The sequence below is a fragment of the Bubalus kerabau genome, chromosome 1, assembly GCF_029407905.1.
Source record: "Bubalus kerabau isolate K-KA32 ecotype Philippines breed swamp buffalo chromosome 1, PCC_UOA_SB_1v2, whole genome shotgun sequence".
NCBI lineage: Eukaryota > Metazoa > Chordata > Mammalia > Artiodactyla > Bovidae > Bubalus > Bubalus kerabau.
Window position 1 is genome coordinate 112,914,185 of NC_073624.1, and position 18,893 is coordinate 112,933,077.

An 18,893-nucleotide genomic window follows, 5' to 3' on the forward strand; every position below is an offset into this window, starting at 1 on the left:
TCTAGATCATCACGAGCACCAAGCTGCGCTCCCTGTTATACAGCAGTTTCCTGCTCGTTACCTGTTTTACACACGATAGTATGTATATGTTATTCATTACTTTTATATTACGACTTTAAAGACTGTGCAACAGAAAAAGTTGCTTCAATTCACATGTGACTTCTGTTTGTAGACGTCCTGTGAACATCATAAAAATGAAACATTACTTCATATAAGGAGAAATGCTTATAACATGTTATTAAGTCTAAAAATACCAGGCTGCAAAATGGCATGGTAGCCACTCTTGTGGTCTGATATACATACACAAAATGAACTTGCTGCCGAAAACTAGGATAACAAATGCCACTCCCTCCCCCCCACCTCTGGAAAAATCCCCACTAATACAAATCTCTCCTAATGCGGGACTTTCCTGGTGGTCCAGTGGTTAAGACTCCATGCTTCCAGTGCGGAGGGTGCGAGTTCAATCCCTGGTTGGGGAACTGAGATCCCAGGTGCCGTGAGGCATGGATAAAAAAACAAAGCAAAACCCTCCTAATGTTACCTCTGTTAACTTTATGGTATACATTATTTCCTTCTTCTCTCTTTCTTTTTCTGTCTGTCTTATAAAAGTTATATCTCCACATACATATTCATACCTAGTTGGGAAAATCCTTCTTAAAGCAAAAGGTTGACAGACCTGACTTCATATAACCTTTAAACTTCACTCATAACAGAATACTGTCAGAAATATTTTTTTAATGTAGTGACCATTAGTAAATGTAGTGTAATGTAAATGTAGTGACAATATACTTGCAACATGTCTATTAGAAGTAGGGAATAACTTAGTTTTTTGTGAATCATTAATTAGTATAGCCATCCATACAAATTAAAAATTTCAGTTTATCATAGATACCTTCCTCGCCCTTGCTTCTTATATCCAGCTGATCTTTAGGATCTCCTAGATATCTCTGGAATTTATCTATTTCCTCCATCAAATTCAAACTTCCAACATAATTTTTCTCTACTGCTGCAGTAGCTCATTAGCTGGTATGCCTACTTTCTTTCTCCATTCTATTTGTTTTCCATACTGCACAAAGTGATCTTTTTGAAACACATAAATGATCATTTAAGGATCTTACGAAATAAACAGTAACTTCGGGGTGTACATGACAGAAACTATGTAGAGATTGATTAATTCTTTTTTAGTTACTCCCAGGAAAATGAACCAGGCCCTTGTCTAGCCATAGTCCATAGGGTTGCAGAGTCAAACACTGCTGAAGCCATTTAGCACGCACACAAGCACTTGTCTAGTCATACACGTTTCCTGTCACAGGGTTTGGTTCTGGCACACACACTCCTTCCGTTACTTTTGCTGCTAGTACCTATATATTCTTCAGGGAATCCTTTCCTGACCTTACTAAATCAAAATTCTATTAATTCACTTATAGAGATAAAAGTCTCTGTCATAAGGCGTCAAAGTTTTACATTAATTTAGATAAATAATCTAGCTCTCTTTCTAGATTATAAAATCATTGAGGGGAAGCTCTGCATCTGTTTTTGTTTGCTATTGTATTCTGACATGTAACAGAGTGCTCAATACATAGTAGGCACTTGTCTTAGCTTTGACTGCTGTAAGAAAAATGCTATAAACTAGGAGGCTTAAATGGCAGGCATTTGTTTCTCACAGTTCTGGAGACTAGAGAGTTTAAGACACACAATTCTGTGTCTTGGGAGGGCTCCTTTCCTGGCTTGGAGGCGGCTGCCATCTTGCTGTGTACTCAATGTAGAGAGACAGTGAGCTCTATTATTTTCTTTAAAAACATTAATCTCATCATGGATTCTCCAACCTCATGATCTGATCTGTACCTAAATTTCCTTTCCCAAATCCTGTCTCCTAATACCATGACGTTGGTAGTTTGGGGTTTCAACATGAATTTTGGAGGAATACAAAGTCACTCAATCTATAACATCCCATAAGTGTTTGTTGAATTAATGCAGACATTAAAAATAAAAGTGAAAGATGTAAATGGAAAGTTCACAAAAGGAGAAAATACAAATGCTAGTAAACATAACCAGATGCTTTCAACCTCCTGTGTAGTCAGGAAATAAAATGATGATAAGGTGCTTTATTCTCATCACACTGAGAAAAATTTTAAAGATTGATAATGTCAAATGTCCATTTAAGAACACATCCATTAGCAGGATAGTATTAAAAAAATTGATCCAGTCATATCGTGAAATATTTTTCAGCTATTAAAAGGCAAGTGTTGCATTCTAGTGCATTTAAAGTAATCCCATTAATTTTGTTTTACAAAGAGAACCTCAAAAGTAACTATGTATATTTGTTTATATACAAACATATAAATTTATAGAAAACTGCAGATGGTGATTGCAGCCATGAAATTAAAAGACGCTTACTCCTTGGAAGGAAAGTTATGACCCACCTAGATAGCATATTCAAAAGCAGAGTCATTACTTTGCCAACAAAGATCCATCTAGTCAAGGCTATGGTTTTCCCAGTGATCATGTATGGATGTGAGAGTTGGACTGTGAAGAAAGCTGAGTGCTGAAGAATTGATGCTTTTGAACTGTGGTGTTGGAGAAGACTCTTGAGAGTCCCTTGGACTGCAAGGAGATCCAACCAGTCCATTCTAAAGGAGATCAGTCCTGTGTGTTCTTTGGAAGGAGTGATGCTAAAGCTGAAACTCCAGTACTTTGGCCACCTCATGCGAAGAGTTGACTCATTGGAAAAGACTCTGATGCTGGGAGGGATTGGGGGGAGGAAGAGAAGGGGATGACAGAGGATGAGATGGCTGGATGGCATCACTGACTCTATGGACGTGAGTCTGAGTGAACTCTGGGAGTTGGTGATGCACAGGGAGGCCTGGTGTGCTGCTATTCATGGGGTCGCAAAGAGTCGGACACGACTGAGGGACTGAACTGAACTGAACTGAACTGGAAAGATCCTTGCCATGCTATTGATAGTGTTTATCTCTGAGAGGGAACATGACAATAAAAGAGGTATAGAGTTTTTTCTTTTTTAAAAACTCTGTGGGCTTTTTTTTTCTTATTCACTGTTTTTATAATGCATATATTGTCATGTAGCCTATAAAAACAAATAAGGGCAGATTGATTTAGGGATATGAGAAAAAAAGAACCATTCTTTACATAAAGAAAAGTAAAATCACGGATGCCAAAAGAACATGGTTTAGTCTGGAACTACAAACAGTTTCATATTATTGGAGTCTAAAATGTGGAAAGAAGAGTACGAGGCTGAAAAAAAGATAAAACCAGATCAATAAGGGCCATGTGTGTTTTCTCCTAGCATGGACAGCATTCTGAGACTCTTTAATTGAAAATTGACTCCAGTCATGTCAAATAGATGATTCTGGAAGATATGCAGTTTGTTTAGTGAATGAGATTCATAACCATCTGAATCCCTTGATTCCTTTCACAGGTGTGATGAAGCATGTGAATCTGTTCTTAGTATTGTATTTCAGATGCATAAAATAGTGCAAATTATGTATTCTTCTTCAGTAACACATTAAAAAGACCTCCTAGTTGATCTGCTAATTACCTTAATTTCAAAATAGTGATGAGCATGAACAGTATTTTAAGATATCTGTACCAGCTGAATGACTTTCTGCATTATATTCATGAGTCTTGGGTTAGGAACTTTTGCTTTATGGCATGAGACTGGGAGTGTGAAGATCAGTTAGGGAACTAGTCAATATGGAGATAATGAAAAATCTTAATGGAGACAGTCTGAAATAATCCTATGAAAGATTTCATAATTGTTTTAAAATATTTGTGATATTTTAATGACATTTTTGTATTAGTATTTGTACAGTATTAATATAAGTGTTTGTATTAGTATTGTATTAGTGTATTCCTTACAGAAAAATTAGGAAATACGAAATTTTAAAAAGAAAAGAAAGCATGCTTTATGGTAGTTTCTTAAAGCTTACATAATGCCTATGCTTTCCTTTGTTTTTATTGCTGCTCTTGCATAGAAGCTTACCTCATTAGCTGTTCATTTAGTCTTATTTCAATGATACCATCATTGCTTAACTCTCTTCTCTTTAATTCTGCAGGTTTTTGATTGGTCAGGGAGCACATGTAGGAGCTGTCAACAGTGAAGGAGACACACCTTTAGATATAGCTGAGGAGGAGGCAATGGAAGAGCTACTGCAGAATGAAGTTAATCGGCAAGGTAGTGTAAAGCAGCCTAAACGGAAAGCATGTTTAAAACTGTCTTGTGTAAAGTATGATACTTTTTCAATAAATAATTGTTGACATTGAAGGACAGTTATAATTTGAGTGTGAAAAACAGTTTACTTAATAATATGTTCAGTAAGGTTCTACTTGAACAAGTGTATGATTCTTAACTCTACATCTTTTTAATATTTTTCAAGTTGAAAAAAGTACATTGTAAGTGGTAGGATCAGGCATAAAGTTACCTGTCAATAAAAGCTTTGGAGATAAGTAAAACAGACAAAGAAGAAAGGAAGTGTACAGGGTGAACAAGACACATTTAAATAGAACGATCAAGAAGTCCTCACTGGTAAGGATGTATTTAAGCTAAGGTCTTCTCCAGGCGATGGAGCGAATCATACAGGTCTGGGGAAAGAGCACTGCATACCGTGGGAGCAGTGAATTCGTGGATGGAAGGACGCCTGATGCTTTCAGAGGAGCAGTGAGTGAGACCTGTGTGACTGAAGCAGACAGAACGTGGAAGAGGCTGGAAGGAGATGAGATCCCAGAAGGAGCAGTGGACCACATCACTCAAGGCCATGTGGGCCACTGGAAGGATTTTAGCTTTTAATCTGAGTGAAATTGGGGGTCAGTGGAGAGACTGAGATTAGAGGAGTGACATGATCTGATTTATTGTAGAAAGGGTCTCTGGGGCTGCTGTGTTGAGAATGGATTGTAGCAAGGTAAGGGCAGCAGTAGGGGAACGGCAAGGGGAGAAGTAGGGTGGTAGTAGACAAAGTGAGGAGAAGAGTGTGGGTTTTAGATATATTGTGAAGATTTGACCAAGAAGATCATTGCATGATTAAAAGTAGGGCATGTAAGAAGAAGGCAGGGAAGATTCTAAGGTTTTGGTTTGAGCAACTAAATGGGTGAAGTTTTTATGAGAGATGTGAATATTGTGGAAAAAGTAAGTTTTATATGGAAAGGTTCAGGGCTTCATTTTTTAGACATGTTAAGTTTGTTTTGCCTGCTAGATATCCAGGCAGTTGAATATGTTAGTAGAGAGAGGTACAAGCTAGAGATATGCATTTGGGAGATCTCAATTTATAGTGATAGATGATTGCTTATGGATAGAATTTCTTTTAGGAGTGATGAGTGTTCCAAAACTGATTGTGGTAATGGTTGCACAACTCTGCAGATTTACTAAAAACCACTAAATTGTTTTCTTTAAATTGTGTGAATTATATCTCAATAAATATAAAGCAGTTCCTCTTCTGGGCACATAACCAAAGAATTAAAAGGAAAGTTTCAAAGAGACTTTTATACACCCATGTTTATAGCATTATTCACAATAACTAAAAGATGGAAGAAAACCAAATGTTCATCAATGGGTGAGTGAATAAACAATATATAGTATATACTTACAGTGAAATACTGTTCAGCATTAAGAAGGAAATTCTGACATACGCTGTAGCCTGGTTGAACCTTGAGAGCATTATGCTATGTGAAATAAGGCAGTCGCAAAAGGACAGTTACTGTCTGATTCCACTTACATGAGGTACCTCAAGTACTGAAAATCCTAGAGAAAGTGGAATGATGGTTGTCAGGAGTTGGGAGGAGGTGGGAATGGGGATTTGTTGTTTAATTAGCACAGTGTTTCAGTTTTGCAAGATGAAAAGTGTTCTGAAGATTGAGCAACAATGTAAATGTACTTAACATTGTTAAGTACTGTCTACTTAAAATGATTATTAAGATAGTAAATTTTATTAAGTGTATTTTACTTCCGTTTTTAAAAAACGTGTATATAAATTACTGTGATTTCCACTGTAGTATTATGTCTAGGCAGTGATTGAATGAGTATTATCAGAAAAGAACTATGTTGTATAAGATATGGAGTATTGGTTTAGAGAGGGCTGAGTATTGCGGAAGTGTGGTTCATTAAATAAAAGCAAAGAAATAGAAGCTAAGTGAAAATAAATTTTTGTTTCTTGGGATTGGGAAAATTCATAAGGACTACCTGGTTGCTTTGGGGCTTCCCAGGTGACGCAGTGGTAAAGAATCCACCTGCCAGTGCAGGAGACATGAGAGACTCGGGTTCAATCCTGTGGTGGAGAATCCCCTGGAATAGGAAATGGAGTAGGAAATAGTACTCTTGCCTGGAAAATTCCATGGACAGAAAAGCCTATTGGGCTATCATCCATGGGGTCACAAAGAGTTGAACATGACTCAAAACACACACACTTCTGGCTGTTCAAAAAACAAATCTTGGGCCCTAAAACTGAGGAACTATTTAAATGCTTAAATAGAGCTGAAGCATTGTAACAAGTAGCTAAAGGTACCTGGAGTCCAGAAGAAACAAGGTCCATGTTACAACAGTAGTCATAAGCTAGAGCTTGTAGAAATCCACAGAAGAGCTTCGAACAGTTCTGTCCTAAGCGCGTGATTTTGGAGTAATGGGATAGTCAAGACTTGAAGAAACCGCAAGAGTGGGTATAAAACACCACAACCTAGAAGGAAAGAGTACCTTATCTGTCCATCTTGCCCTGATTAGTGCCCAGATAGATAGCAACTGGGAAAGGCATGGAGATGTACTGAAAACTTCTTGTCTTTAGTTTCTTTCTATATAAAGGAAACCGTTAGCAAGGCTGATTTTAGTTGTAATGATTCATTCAATTTTGATTAATGTGCCAGCATATTTGTTTTGAGTGCTGGGTATTTAAACAAAAAAACGGAACAAACGTTGCTCTTGAGGATCTCACAGGGTGGTGGAAGTGACAGCTCCTTTAACAGAGCTTTACAGTGTTGTGCGCTAAAACATAGGCAGGAGCAGAACGGTGCGGGAGAGCAGGAAAGGCTGTGACTGACTGCTTTCAGTAGCTGGAAGGCTTTGCGAGAGAGGACATTTGAGAGGGAGTTTGCTTGGCAGAGAAGAGGCATGATGGACAAAAAAGGCATGTCAGAAGAGGGTATCAACAAGTGCAAATAAAAAGGGATCAGAAACATAGCAAATGCAGAAACTTCACTAGAATTGGAAGGGAGTAAGAAAATCAACATGGAATTAGTGTGAGATTGAGACTTGAAAAGATTAGACTAGAGCCAGATGGTGGACATCTATTTTGTAGGCATTAGACAGATGAAACGAAGATCCCCAGCAGGAAATTAACCTGATTGGATTTAGTGTTTAGTAATAAAGCTGGTGGTAATCTGGAGGATGAACTCAAATGGGGAATACATGGTGGCATGCCTTCCCTGAGGAAGACTCTTCACTTAATCTAGGTGAGAGACCAGTAAGGCCAAAGTAATTATATTTAAGGTGGAAGAGAGCAAAGAGCCAGGGTTGTTTTCAGAAAATATTAAGGTAAAATTAAAACAGCTTGGTGAGTAATTGAATATGGAGTTGAAGGAAGAATTGAGGCCAGCTAATTTGCCTCCTGAGATTTCCAGTTTAAGAAGTGATTATTGGGTGAATTCACACAAAAAGGTGGAACAAAGCAGGAACAAATTTAGAACGTGCATGAGTTTGTTTTGAGATGTATTGAATTTGTGGTTGCTAAAGCGCATCTGAATGGCAGTGTTCAGTGCCATGTTGGAATCTAGCCAATGTCAGGATGGAAAATGTAAATCTGGAAAAATAATAGATGAGAAATTCTGGAAAATAATATATAATATGACCCTGAAACTGAAAGTGAAGCACTGATAGTAAAAATAAAAGCTGCCTCTTTTTTAAATATCTAAATACTAGTTATTGAGCAGAAGACTTTACATGAATTATTTCATTTCATCCTTAGAGCAATTCTACAAGGTTAATAGTGCTGTCACTGCATTTTATAGATGAGAAAAGGAGATTCAGAGATTTGCCCAGGGTCAAACAGGTAGAAAGTGGTGCTGTGTGTGGTTCAGTCCCAAACAGTGTAACAGATACCTTGCGCCCCACACTCTTCATCACAGTACCACACTGTACTCTATTAGGAATGTTTCCTAGAAATATTTCCTGATGTTCATTTATTCATGGGAATAATAAATGGGAATACAGGATTTATATAATATAACTTTATTCCAAAGGAAAAAGATAGGGGCATCTCTCTCTATCAGTAGCGTTGAACAGTTTATAGAAGGAGCCTCCTAAATATATCACTAGTAATGACAAGATTTCTCAAATTATTTATCCTGATATGAAAGTTATTATTTAATATTTTAAAATTCTTTAATCATTCTTTTGGCTCTTATTTCTTGTTCTAATATACATGATTAACAACTAGTCATGCTTAAGTAAATTTCCTTTGAAAGTAGTAAGAATTGAATAGTAGATGAAAATCAGTATTTCTGATGTATGTTTTAAAGTAATTATCTTTATTTAGCTTGGAATACAAGTCAATTTTTGCACCTCTTATCTAACCAAATTCCAATTCAGTTTTATGTTTTCTTACCTAAGAGAATTGACTAACATTTTCTTATAAGCTAACATTTACTATTTCTTAATAGTACTGACAGATGGTAAATAGTCTAGTCACTTTATTTTATCATACCCCTTTTAGTTCAGTATACAGTGTTTTCATTGTTTAAAAGTTTTGCAATTATAGGTAAACTAAAGACCAGTAGGTGAATTAAAGACCAGTAAAATGCTTTATAGGATCTTTTCCCTATTAGTCCACAAGGCAATAAAAGAGAAGCAGAACCATAGACTTTTAGAACTGATCATGATAATTAACACCTTACTGCTTATTCCTCTTCTAAATTCTTCACATATATTAATTAATTTAATCCTCACAACAACATTGTGGATAGTTACTTTGATTATTCCTAACTCACAAATAAAGAAACTGAATGCTAGTGTGGATTGTGTCTTGCTCAAGATGACAGAGCTAGTAAGTGGCAGATCAGGGATTGAAACCAAGCAGCGTAGATTCAGGTCTGTGTTCTTAACTCATTATACTAATATTGAAAGAAGTTATGGCTGTCTGAAGGTTACTAGCCTAGTTAAAATACTGGAATTAGAAAGCAAGTATTGTTCTCTCTATATATATATATTCTATATGTATATATTTATATTGTCTGATGAGGTTTAAAAAATACGTAATTGTCCATCGCTCTAATCATTGGTATTTTTTAAAAGATTTTAAAAGGAAAAAAGTGTTGTTAGGTTTTTTGGTAACTGAATTTACTTAAACATAAATTTCCCTTCTCATATACTTAAATTTTAGACTTGAGTTGTTTTTATATATAATTTATATAAAGGCACAATTTGGTGGCAACAGAGCGTAATTGCTTTGTAATAAGGTAAAGATAGCATGAAATTAGATAAATCCAGAAGTAAAAAGTAGATATTTATTTATTTCAAGTCCAGGGGAAATTTAGAATAATAAAAGATAGTAACAGTCAAGCTGTTTAAGATGGTAAAGAGAAAAGGGATAAAGATAATAAATAGGTTCATGTTTTAAAAGACATAGTTTAAAAAAAAAAAAGCATAAGAAAATAAATCAGTCTGAGAAAAGTCTTTTAGTAGAAAGATTATTCTTAATGTATTAGAGTTGCAGCCTTATAATTTCTTTTATGAATAACATTAGAAGACATCTTCAATAAGATGGGCTGATTATCTTTTGATAGGAAATTTATAATGTAAAATTGATTTTTTATAGAAATGGTGATGCTTTGTAACTAATAGGTTTTATTTGTTCTATATTATACATATAATTGTTTTATAAAGTCAGTTTGGAAAGTCTTATTGTTAGTTTCTTTCATATGTGGTAATAAGATCTCTAGATGTTATTATCTCAAGATGACTTTTGCTGGTACTTCTGTAACCTTGGGATTTTAAAAATACTTCTCCATTTTTGCCTACTTTTTTAAGATTGAGCTTCAGTTCAACAGTTCAGTTGTGTCTTGAATAAATAAAGCAAGCAAGATAAAGATACATTCCAGGTAGAGGATAACAGCTTGCACAGTAGCACAGGCAAGTGATGTACTTGACCTATGTGAAGATCCCAGATGGTTAGAGCACTGGGTGATGATAGAGGAGAAATACTAGAGATTAAAAATGCCTTGAGACCAAATCATAAATGGCTTTGTATGCTACACTTAAGAGCTTGAGCTTTGTCTTATAAGAGCTTAGCAATCATTGACAGGTTTTTATAGAAAAGTGAGATGATCATATTTTAATATCGAAAAACCAGTCTTGTGATCATGTGGGGAATGACTCAGAAGGGACTGAGGTGAATGAATTAAGGGCCAGCTGTAGTCATCAAAGTGTGAGACATAAGATATGAATTAAAATAGCATAAGGCAATGGCACCCCACTCCAGTACTCTTGCCTGGCAAATCCTATGGACGGAGGAGCCTGGTAGGCTGCAGTCCATGGGGTTGCTAAGAGTCGGACATGACTGAGTGACTTCACTTTCACTTTTCACTTGCATGCATTGGAGAAGGAAATGGCAACCCACTCCAGTGTTCTTGCCTGGAGAATCCCAGGGACGGCAGAACCTGGTGGGCTGCAATCCATGGGGTCGCACAGAGTCAGACACGACTAAAGTGACTTAGCAGCAGCAGCAAGGAGCCATTACAAAGACATTCTAGGAGATGGCAACTCAAAATCTGCCAACTAATTGGATGAGGGCTGGAGATAAGGTAAAGGGAGGGATTAAGGATGACCTCCGGGTTTCTAGGCAAGTGTTGGAACCTAAGGCTTCTCTGGTGGCTCAGCGTAATGAACCCTCCTGCCAATGCAGGAGACTCCGGTTCAAAACCTGGATCAGGAAGATGCCCAGGAGAAGGAACTGGCAACCCACTCCAGTATTCTTGCCTGAAGAATCCCATGGACAGAGGAGCCTGGCAGACTGCAGTCCTTGAGGTCACAAAAGAGTCAGACACGACTTAGCAACTTAAGAGTATTCATTTAGTAAACATTTACTGATCCTTTTTACTTTAGATCAGGTACCCATCCAGATGATGGGGATAGAAGATAAAAAAGCAGTATCTTCACCTTTTTAAAAACTCTTAAAACTTATGATCTTCTAAAGTGTAAATGATGTGGTGTGTGCTGTTTTTTAAATAGCCAGCATTTGAAAACATAAGATAACATGAGATTACTGAAGAATTTCAGGATTAACTTTTCTCTTTTAATTTTTTTCTTAGAATGTTGAGCTCTTTGAAGGTTCTATTCCATTCTGAATTCCCCTCCTCTTATCACCTCAGCCTAGCACAATGCTTCAAGCTTTTAAATGAATAAACATCTGTATAACTTATTATTAAAATTATAAAACTAACGGTATGAACAGTATACTGTGTTGGTTAAAAAATAACCTGTCTTAAGGTCTGTTAAATTTTACATGAAGACAGGACCTCCAAGTTGAAGTGTTTTAATAAATATTTATGCCTACTAGGCTAGAGTTCAGAGAACTAGTCAAAGCAGGTGGATAGAAAATTGAGACTTAAATATATATGATTGTGTTAAAAAAAATCTGTTTTTTAGACCAAAGGAAGATATACCTTGGGGAATGTTCAAATATTCAAAAACAAAAGGAATAAGCAGAAAAGGTTAAAAAAAAAAAGCCAAAAAAATATTGTAAGGACAAAAATTAAATAGTCAGTTAAAAATGCTAATAAAATATCTACAGTACTCCTGCATTTCTTTAACCAGCATGTTCTAAGCAGTCCAGTTTTCAAAAATATAATATCACTTTTAATTTTCACTTAAAATGATTGAGATAATTTTATTTCCAAACAAAAACATTTTCTATAGAGAAAAAAATAAAAAGTTATTTTTATCATATCAGGGGTTGATATAGAAGCAGCTCGAAAAGAAGAGGAACGAATAATGCTTAGAGATGCCAGACAGTGGTTAAATAGTGGTCATATAAATGATGTCCGGCATGCAAAATCTGGAGGTACAGCGCTTCACGTTGCAGCCGCCAAGGGCTATACAGAAGTTTTAAAGTAAGTATTGCTTCTCACAGTTGTTTTTCTGCTTTGTTTTCTTTGTTTCATTTTTCCTTTTTTAAGATACCTGCTAATGTTATTTTGAAACAGTTTTTGAAAATTACTTAAATGTTGAATGTTATTGTTTTGTTTCTGAAGTTCTTTCATTCTCAAATTTTTATTATTCTCCTGTTGTTTTTTTCCATTGCAGTTTTCTGATAAGTAAAATTTAAGTGTCAGACAACCATTATGTGTTACCTTCTGGTCTGGTAAATTATTAGAGTCTCTTTGAGGTTCTCAGATAGGTGAGCTCTGGATACAGAAACTAAGAACAATGTTGTATATAATATGTACTATCAAATTCTGAGAGTCGTACTGATTATTTACTTACATATAATTTGTCTGATTTTTTTTTTTTTTTAAGATTTTCACTATGTGAGCACTGGAAATCAGAGAGCTATTAGCGTAATATTAAACCATAAGCAACTTAGACTATACAGTAAGTCCCCTATCTATGAACAAGTTCTGTTCCAAGAGTTTATTCATAATACCAATTTGTAAGTCCAACAGAGTTAGCCTAGGTACCCAACTAACACAATTGGTTATATAGTATTGTGCTTAATAGATTTATGATACTTTTCACACAAATAATATATAAAGGCAAGCAAGAAATAAAGAAAACTTGTTTAATCTTACAGTACAATACCTTGAAAAGTATAGTACTACAACACAGTAGCTGGCATACAAGGTGGGCATTGAATGAGCAGACAGAAAGAGTTGCTGACTGGAGGAGGGAGAGATGGTGGGAGATGATAGAGCTGACGGATCATCAGCAACAGGAGGCAGAGGACAAGCTGCAGTGTCACTCATGTTTGACGTTGATAGCACAGGTTCTGGTTCCTTGCTGGGTTCAATTCTATCTACCCTCTTGAAAAAATGACCCAGTGTTGTCTGGGTAGTAGCTCTTTTTCTCTTGTAGATGTCACGGTAGCACTGGATGGCATTCTGAAAGGCTGCTGCAACCTTCCAGTCCTATTCTGCATTTGGGTCCTGTGACTCAAAAGCTTTCTCTGCCTCCTCAGATGAAACTCCCCTTGCCATTTCCTGTGTCGTAAATCACTTCTGTTCTTCAGTTAACTTCTTCCTCTTGTCTCTCTTCGTCCTTTCTCTGGGCCTCCAGTTCCATCTTTTCACCTCACTCCACTCTCTAATTACTGTCACTGTTGTTCCATTGTTATTGCTTGGTACTTCTTAGCAGCACCAGGTACATCAATGCTGCTTTTACGCTTGCTTCTGGAATCCTAGGCTTGAAATAAAGGTACTGTACTACTGTACTGTATACAGTACTGATGGTAAAGTACTCAAAAGCACAACCACTGTGGCAGACGCACACACATGGTGGTGTATGCCAGACACGTGAACCAGCTTCTGTGATTGGACATGTGAATACGTGTTCACATCTTTGAAAGTTCGAAACTTAAAGGTTTGTATATAGGGGACTTACTTATTGACCAACAAATATCCTTAGGAAAAGCTCTTTTATGTCACAATAAATTTGCGTTTTGGTTTTTTCTTATGCAATGCAAAGGTGTTGGCAACTATATATAAAAAAAGCATTCATTGCATAACTTTTGTTATATGTATGTGAAAGCTAATAAGACTGGCTCTCAGCAAAATCTACTGCACCCTTTATGTTGCGCTTGTTCCACCTGGGCCTCTAGTATAAATCCGTCCTCCTTATTCCCTCTCTTCAGTAAAAACAGTGATGGGTCAGTTATTCTAGATTTCCTCCTATTTCAATCTCTGCTCACTTCAGGGACTTAAGCCTTCTCCTAGAATGGTACATTTAACTCTTTAATTAGTTTCCTTGTCTCATCTGTTTCTCCCTAGTACAAAACTTTTCCAAACTTTCAAGGCCCATCAGTGTGGGTTATGAAATGCACTTAGTGAATTGCAAACAGCATTTAAAAGAAAATAATTGAAAATATCAAAGAGTATTACATATGGTGAAGATAATTTTGTTTCTTAAAATTCTTGTTTCTGTGAATGTATATATGAGTACCAGATTGCCCTATTAAATGGATTTCTAGACTGCTTCCAAGTGGTGTTTGTAATTTATTTATATAGGCTCTTAACGTCCTTCGTTAAGATTCTTAGAAATTGTGATGAATTTTAAACTCTTCAACCTAGCACATAAGACCATCAGTCATCTGGCCATTGGTTTCTCTGTCAAGCTAAGCTGCTACCACTGATCCTCAGGCATTCATGAGTCCAACTATATATATCCTCTTTAAGTTCTGTCATGATGTCTTAAAGCATACTCTTACTTCTGTCTAGGTACCTTCATTCACCATCTCTTCAACTTGGAAGTAAATTCCTTTTGATCCTTTGACTCAGTTCAAGGCTCTTCAGTCTATGGGGGAAAAAGCTCAGCCTCATTCATAATAATTGCAGATAAAGCTGCAATGAATCCTCATTTTCCATCTATCATACTGGCAAAGATCAAAATGCTTGGCACAGTGTTGGCAAAGTTGGGAAAAAGCACTCTCTTATGTTATTGGTAGAACTAAAAATGACTATTGAGCAAATTTTATCAAAGTAACAGTTATCCTTTGGTTTAGCAGCATTACCTCTGGGAATTTTTTTTACAGATATTCTTACTCTCCCCTAGGAAATAAGGTATGTGCTAGCAGTGTTGTTTATGATCGGAGTGGGTGATGATTGCCTAGATTATGATGCGTCCTTTCACTAGAATACTCTGTAATGATTAAAACACTACCTAATATATGAAAGGAGCAATAGGATGTGTTAAGTGTCAACCCAAGGATAGAACTGTGACTCATTTGTGTTTATTTATTTATTTTTTAAATTTAAGTTGTATCTGTTTATATATATGCCTAAAATCTCTCTATAAGGATCTAATCAAAAACTGTAGTATGGTTATCTATGGGGAGGGGAAGCTGGTTGGCTAAAGGTCAGCAATGGGAAAGTGACTTTCCTATATAGTCATTTATTCTTTTTTATTTTTGAAACTTGGGAGTGTATTACTTAGGAAAGAACATATGAAATCAAAAATAAATAGAAGAGATCCATTTCGGATGTCAGCATCTCCCCCTTTATCCCCTCCCTGCAAACACACAGCCCCTTTCAGCTGACTTTTAGGCTTTTCAGCCCTGTACTTCTAAAGCAACTTCACCATAAACCTGTCTGTGAGGGTTGGTTGATGTTTTACTTGACTTTTGTCCTCCATTAGAAGTTCCTTGAGTATAATAAATGCCATCTTATATTTTTGGAGTATCCTTGCATGGCCTGGCATATAGAGAGCCTTATATTTGGGAGCAGGGAGAGGGGAATGTTTCTACCTTTCTCTTCACACAGACTCCCCAGTACTTAGAATAACACGCAGGGTATTTAACATTATTATAGTTCATATTTCCTAATTGTGGATATATTTTTATTTTTCCCTATTAGTAAAATATCTGATGATGTATGTGTTAGTGGCCATATTTTTTTAACTTAAAGCTTCAGACTTATATCTACTAGCCTGTTTTGTAGATCAGTGGCTCTTAAATGTTGATCTGCAATCATGTAACAGGCAGTGATGTGAGGTCATATGGAGGACTTATTAAAAACACAGATTGACAGGGCCCATCTCCCAAAATGCTGATTAATTCAGTGGAACTGGGGTGGAGATGGGGAATTTTTTTTTTTTTTTTTAAACAAGTTCTTAAGATGGTTCCACTATGGAGCCATAAATAGAAACATCTTCTTTAGATATTGTTAGGAAATAGGGAAATCAGTTCTTAAACATAAATAAATGATTATATGTTAGCTATCACTACCACCTCCTGTAGGTAAAAAGAAGCCCTTCTCAAGGTCAACATCTTGGAAAGTAAGGTAAAGGTTAACCAGATTTGAGTTATGAGGTATTTAGTGTTCGCCTTTGTGTGTGGGGCTGTGCTGTGTGCCATTTATAGACCCATTCTTTGATCTCTATGAGCTTAATTTCTAAATAAAAGTTGATGTCAATATATAGTTAGAAGGGCATACTAACATTTATGCAACTTCTTGCATTGTATTAAAATGTATTCCTGTTTTCTAGCTTTGTTGATGATTAGAATATCTGCTTTCTACTGCTACAGAAAATAGACTCAACCCCTCAGAATACTTGTTTTGCTTTGTTTTGTTTCTAACAGATTGTCATTTTCCTGTGAAAATTTCCAGTGGTAGATCATAAAGGTTCTTGAAAGCTTTCACAAACCAGTTCCTTAACTGGAAAGCAACAATAGCACTACAAATGTTTGTTTAATCCCAGTATATTTTGAGAACTTGTTCAGCCTGAGATGATATATCATGTGGAAGCCATTTCCTACAATAAATCAGTTTAACATACAAATTGATCTAGTAGTTTTGAAAAATTATAGACTTGCCTGTGAAAATTTCAGTTAGAAACATCTTTTTAAGAATCAATATCATACCAAACCATAAGACACAGTCATTAAGAGGAATAATTATGAGGAATTGATCAAAACTGAATTCATTATTATGGCAGTAACTCAGGATTCTCTATTCCAGTGTTTTCTGAGAATTACTTTTTTTTGCCCTAGTTAATTTGTTGAGGGGAGGAGAAATTTCGAACTATGAAAAGAAATATATTGCAAATTTTTGTTTAAGTGCATGGTATAGAGCTGTTGATTATGTTCACTCATTTCTAGATTTTAATGATTATCTAATTCACTGTAATTTGTTTAGACTTTTAATACAGGCAGGCTATGATGTAAATATTAAAGATTATGATGGCTGGACACCTCTTCATGCTGCAGCTCATTGGGGTAAAGAAGAAGCATGTCGGATTTTAGTGGACAATCTGTGTGATATGGAGATGGTCAACAAAGTGGTAGGCCTTTTAAATGTACCTTAAATATTTTAACTTCTAAAAATAGAGTTTTAGTCTTTAAAATATTATGAGACTATACATTATATAATTGTGCTAAGCTTTTCATAATTGTCAATTGTTTATTCATTTTTATTATTAAGTCTTTTCCAGCTACTTATGAGGTGATTTAGGCTCTTCCATTGATATTATATTTAAAAACTCATAAATTAAAATTTTACAAATGTATAAGGTAGAATATATTCTAAACAATTAACTTTCTGGTGTTCTGGAAACTCGTACCAGTAGGGTTATTATAAGGACTAAGCTGGCAACAAGAAAAATCCTTATTATTTTTGGCCACCAGCTCTTTAAAATTGTCTTTTCCACTGTGAATAAAAACAGATTGACAGATGTTTTTCTGGACTGATTTTTGAAACTAAGTCATACCTGTGGCTAGCTGAACTTTTAAGTATATTTGAAATGCATATATTTATCTTATTATTCTAGTAAGAATTTAATTAATTTTTATGGTGGTAAAATAGAAATAAGATTTCAAAAAGACAAACTTGGAATTACTACATGACTGAGTCATTCTGCTTGTAGCTGTTATACCCAAAAAAATTAAAACAGATGTCCACACAAAAACCTGTATACAAATATTCATAGCAGTGTTATTCATTATATACCAGAAAAGCAAAAGCAGATGCAGATGTCCATCAGCCGGTGAATAAATTATCAAACTATGGTGTACAATACAATGGAATAATAATCAGCAATTAAAAAAAGAATGAAGTAGATACTTACTACAACATGGAAGAACCTTGAAAACAGTATGTAAAGTAAAGGAAGCCAGTCACAAAGGACTGTATACTGTATGATTCCTTTCATATGAAATGTCCAGAATAGGTAACAAGAATCTATAGTAACAGGAAGTACGTTAGTGGTTGCCGTAGACTGGGTGAGCAAGGAGGAATGGTGAGGAGATTGCAGTGGGTATGTCATTTATTTTGAGGATGATGAAAATATTCTAAAACTGGTTGTGGTGATACTCGTGGATATACTAAAAACCATTGGATTGCATACTTTAAATAGTTGACTTGTATGTGAACTATAGATCAATAAAGCTGTTACCAAAAAAAGTAAGGGGATGTATATCAGTTGCTTCTTCCTCACATGGATTTTTCATTTATCTACTTCAAATCATTTGTACTATGTGTTGTACCTACTATAAAAAAAAAATTACCTAATTCTTTCTGTAGATTTATAGAGAATCACTGAGGGCATAATTTATTGATAACTTTTTATCATCACCAACTCTTTGTTTTCTGTGTAGGGCCAGACAGCCTTTGATGTAGCAGATGAAGACATTTTAGGATATTTAGAAGAGTTGCAAAAGAAACAAAATCTGGTATGTTTGATGACTATCTAAAAATTGTCTCTATTAGTGAATCCCCTTATAACACTGAATTTCAGACAGTTGAAAAGGTGTTCTTATAATATTTTGTACCGTTTGGTTTTAAGGTATTCCCAGCAAACAAATTAAATGACAGTAAATGAGAATAAAGGAGTAGTGGTGGTGTTTTTTTAGCCTTTTGTGTTGCCCTTTCCCCATTTCTCTAGCCTCCCCTTCCCAAAGGAATACTTAGATAATATATGTGCGTGTGTGCTCAGTTGCTAATCTGTGTCCAATTCTGCGACGCCAATTCTGCGACCCCATGGACTGTAGCCCCCCAGGCTCCTCTGTCCACAGGATTCTCCAGGCAAGAATACTGGAGTGGGTTGCCATGCCCTCCTCCAGGGAAATTTCCCAACCTAGGGATCGAATCCCCTTCTCCTGCATTGTAGGTGGGTTCTTTGCCTACTGAGCCACCGGGGAAGCCCTGTATAATGTGTATGTTCTCAATAATGTTTTTGTGATTTCATAAGGAAGTTT

General features: G+C 35.8%; 1 protein-coding gene across 5 annotated transcripts in view; it reads left to right on the forward strand.

The window, feature by feature from the left end:
* Positions 1 to 18,893, forward strand: part of PPP1R12A (protein phosphatase 1 regulatory subunit 12A) — a 164,493-nt gene that overhangs the window by 84,688 nt on the left and 60,912 nt on the right. For all 5 annotated transcript variants that reach the window (XM_055587064.1, XM_055587059.1, XM_055587054.1 and 2 more), the window contains exons 3-6: positions 4,074 to 4,192; positions 11,943 to 12,102; positions 16,837 to 16,981; positions 18,294 to 18,368. In XM_055587064.1, the coding sequence (XP_055443039.1) occupies positions 4,074 to 4,192; positions 11,943 to 12,102; positions 16,837 to 16,981; positions 18,294 to 18,368 (499 nt within the window). The remainder of the gene's footprint in view (positions 1 to 4,073; positions 4,193 to 11,942; positions 12,103 to 16,836; positions 16,982 to 18,293; positions 18,369 to 18,893) is intronic.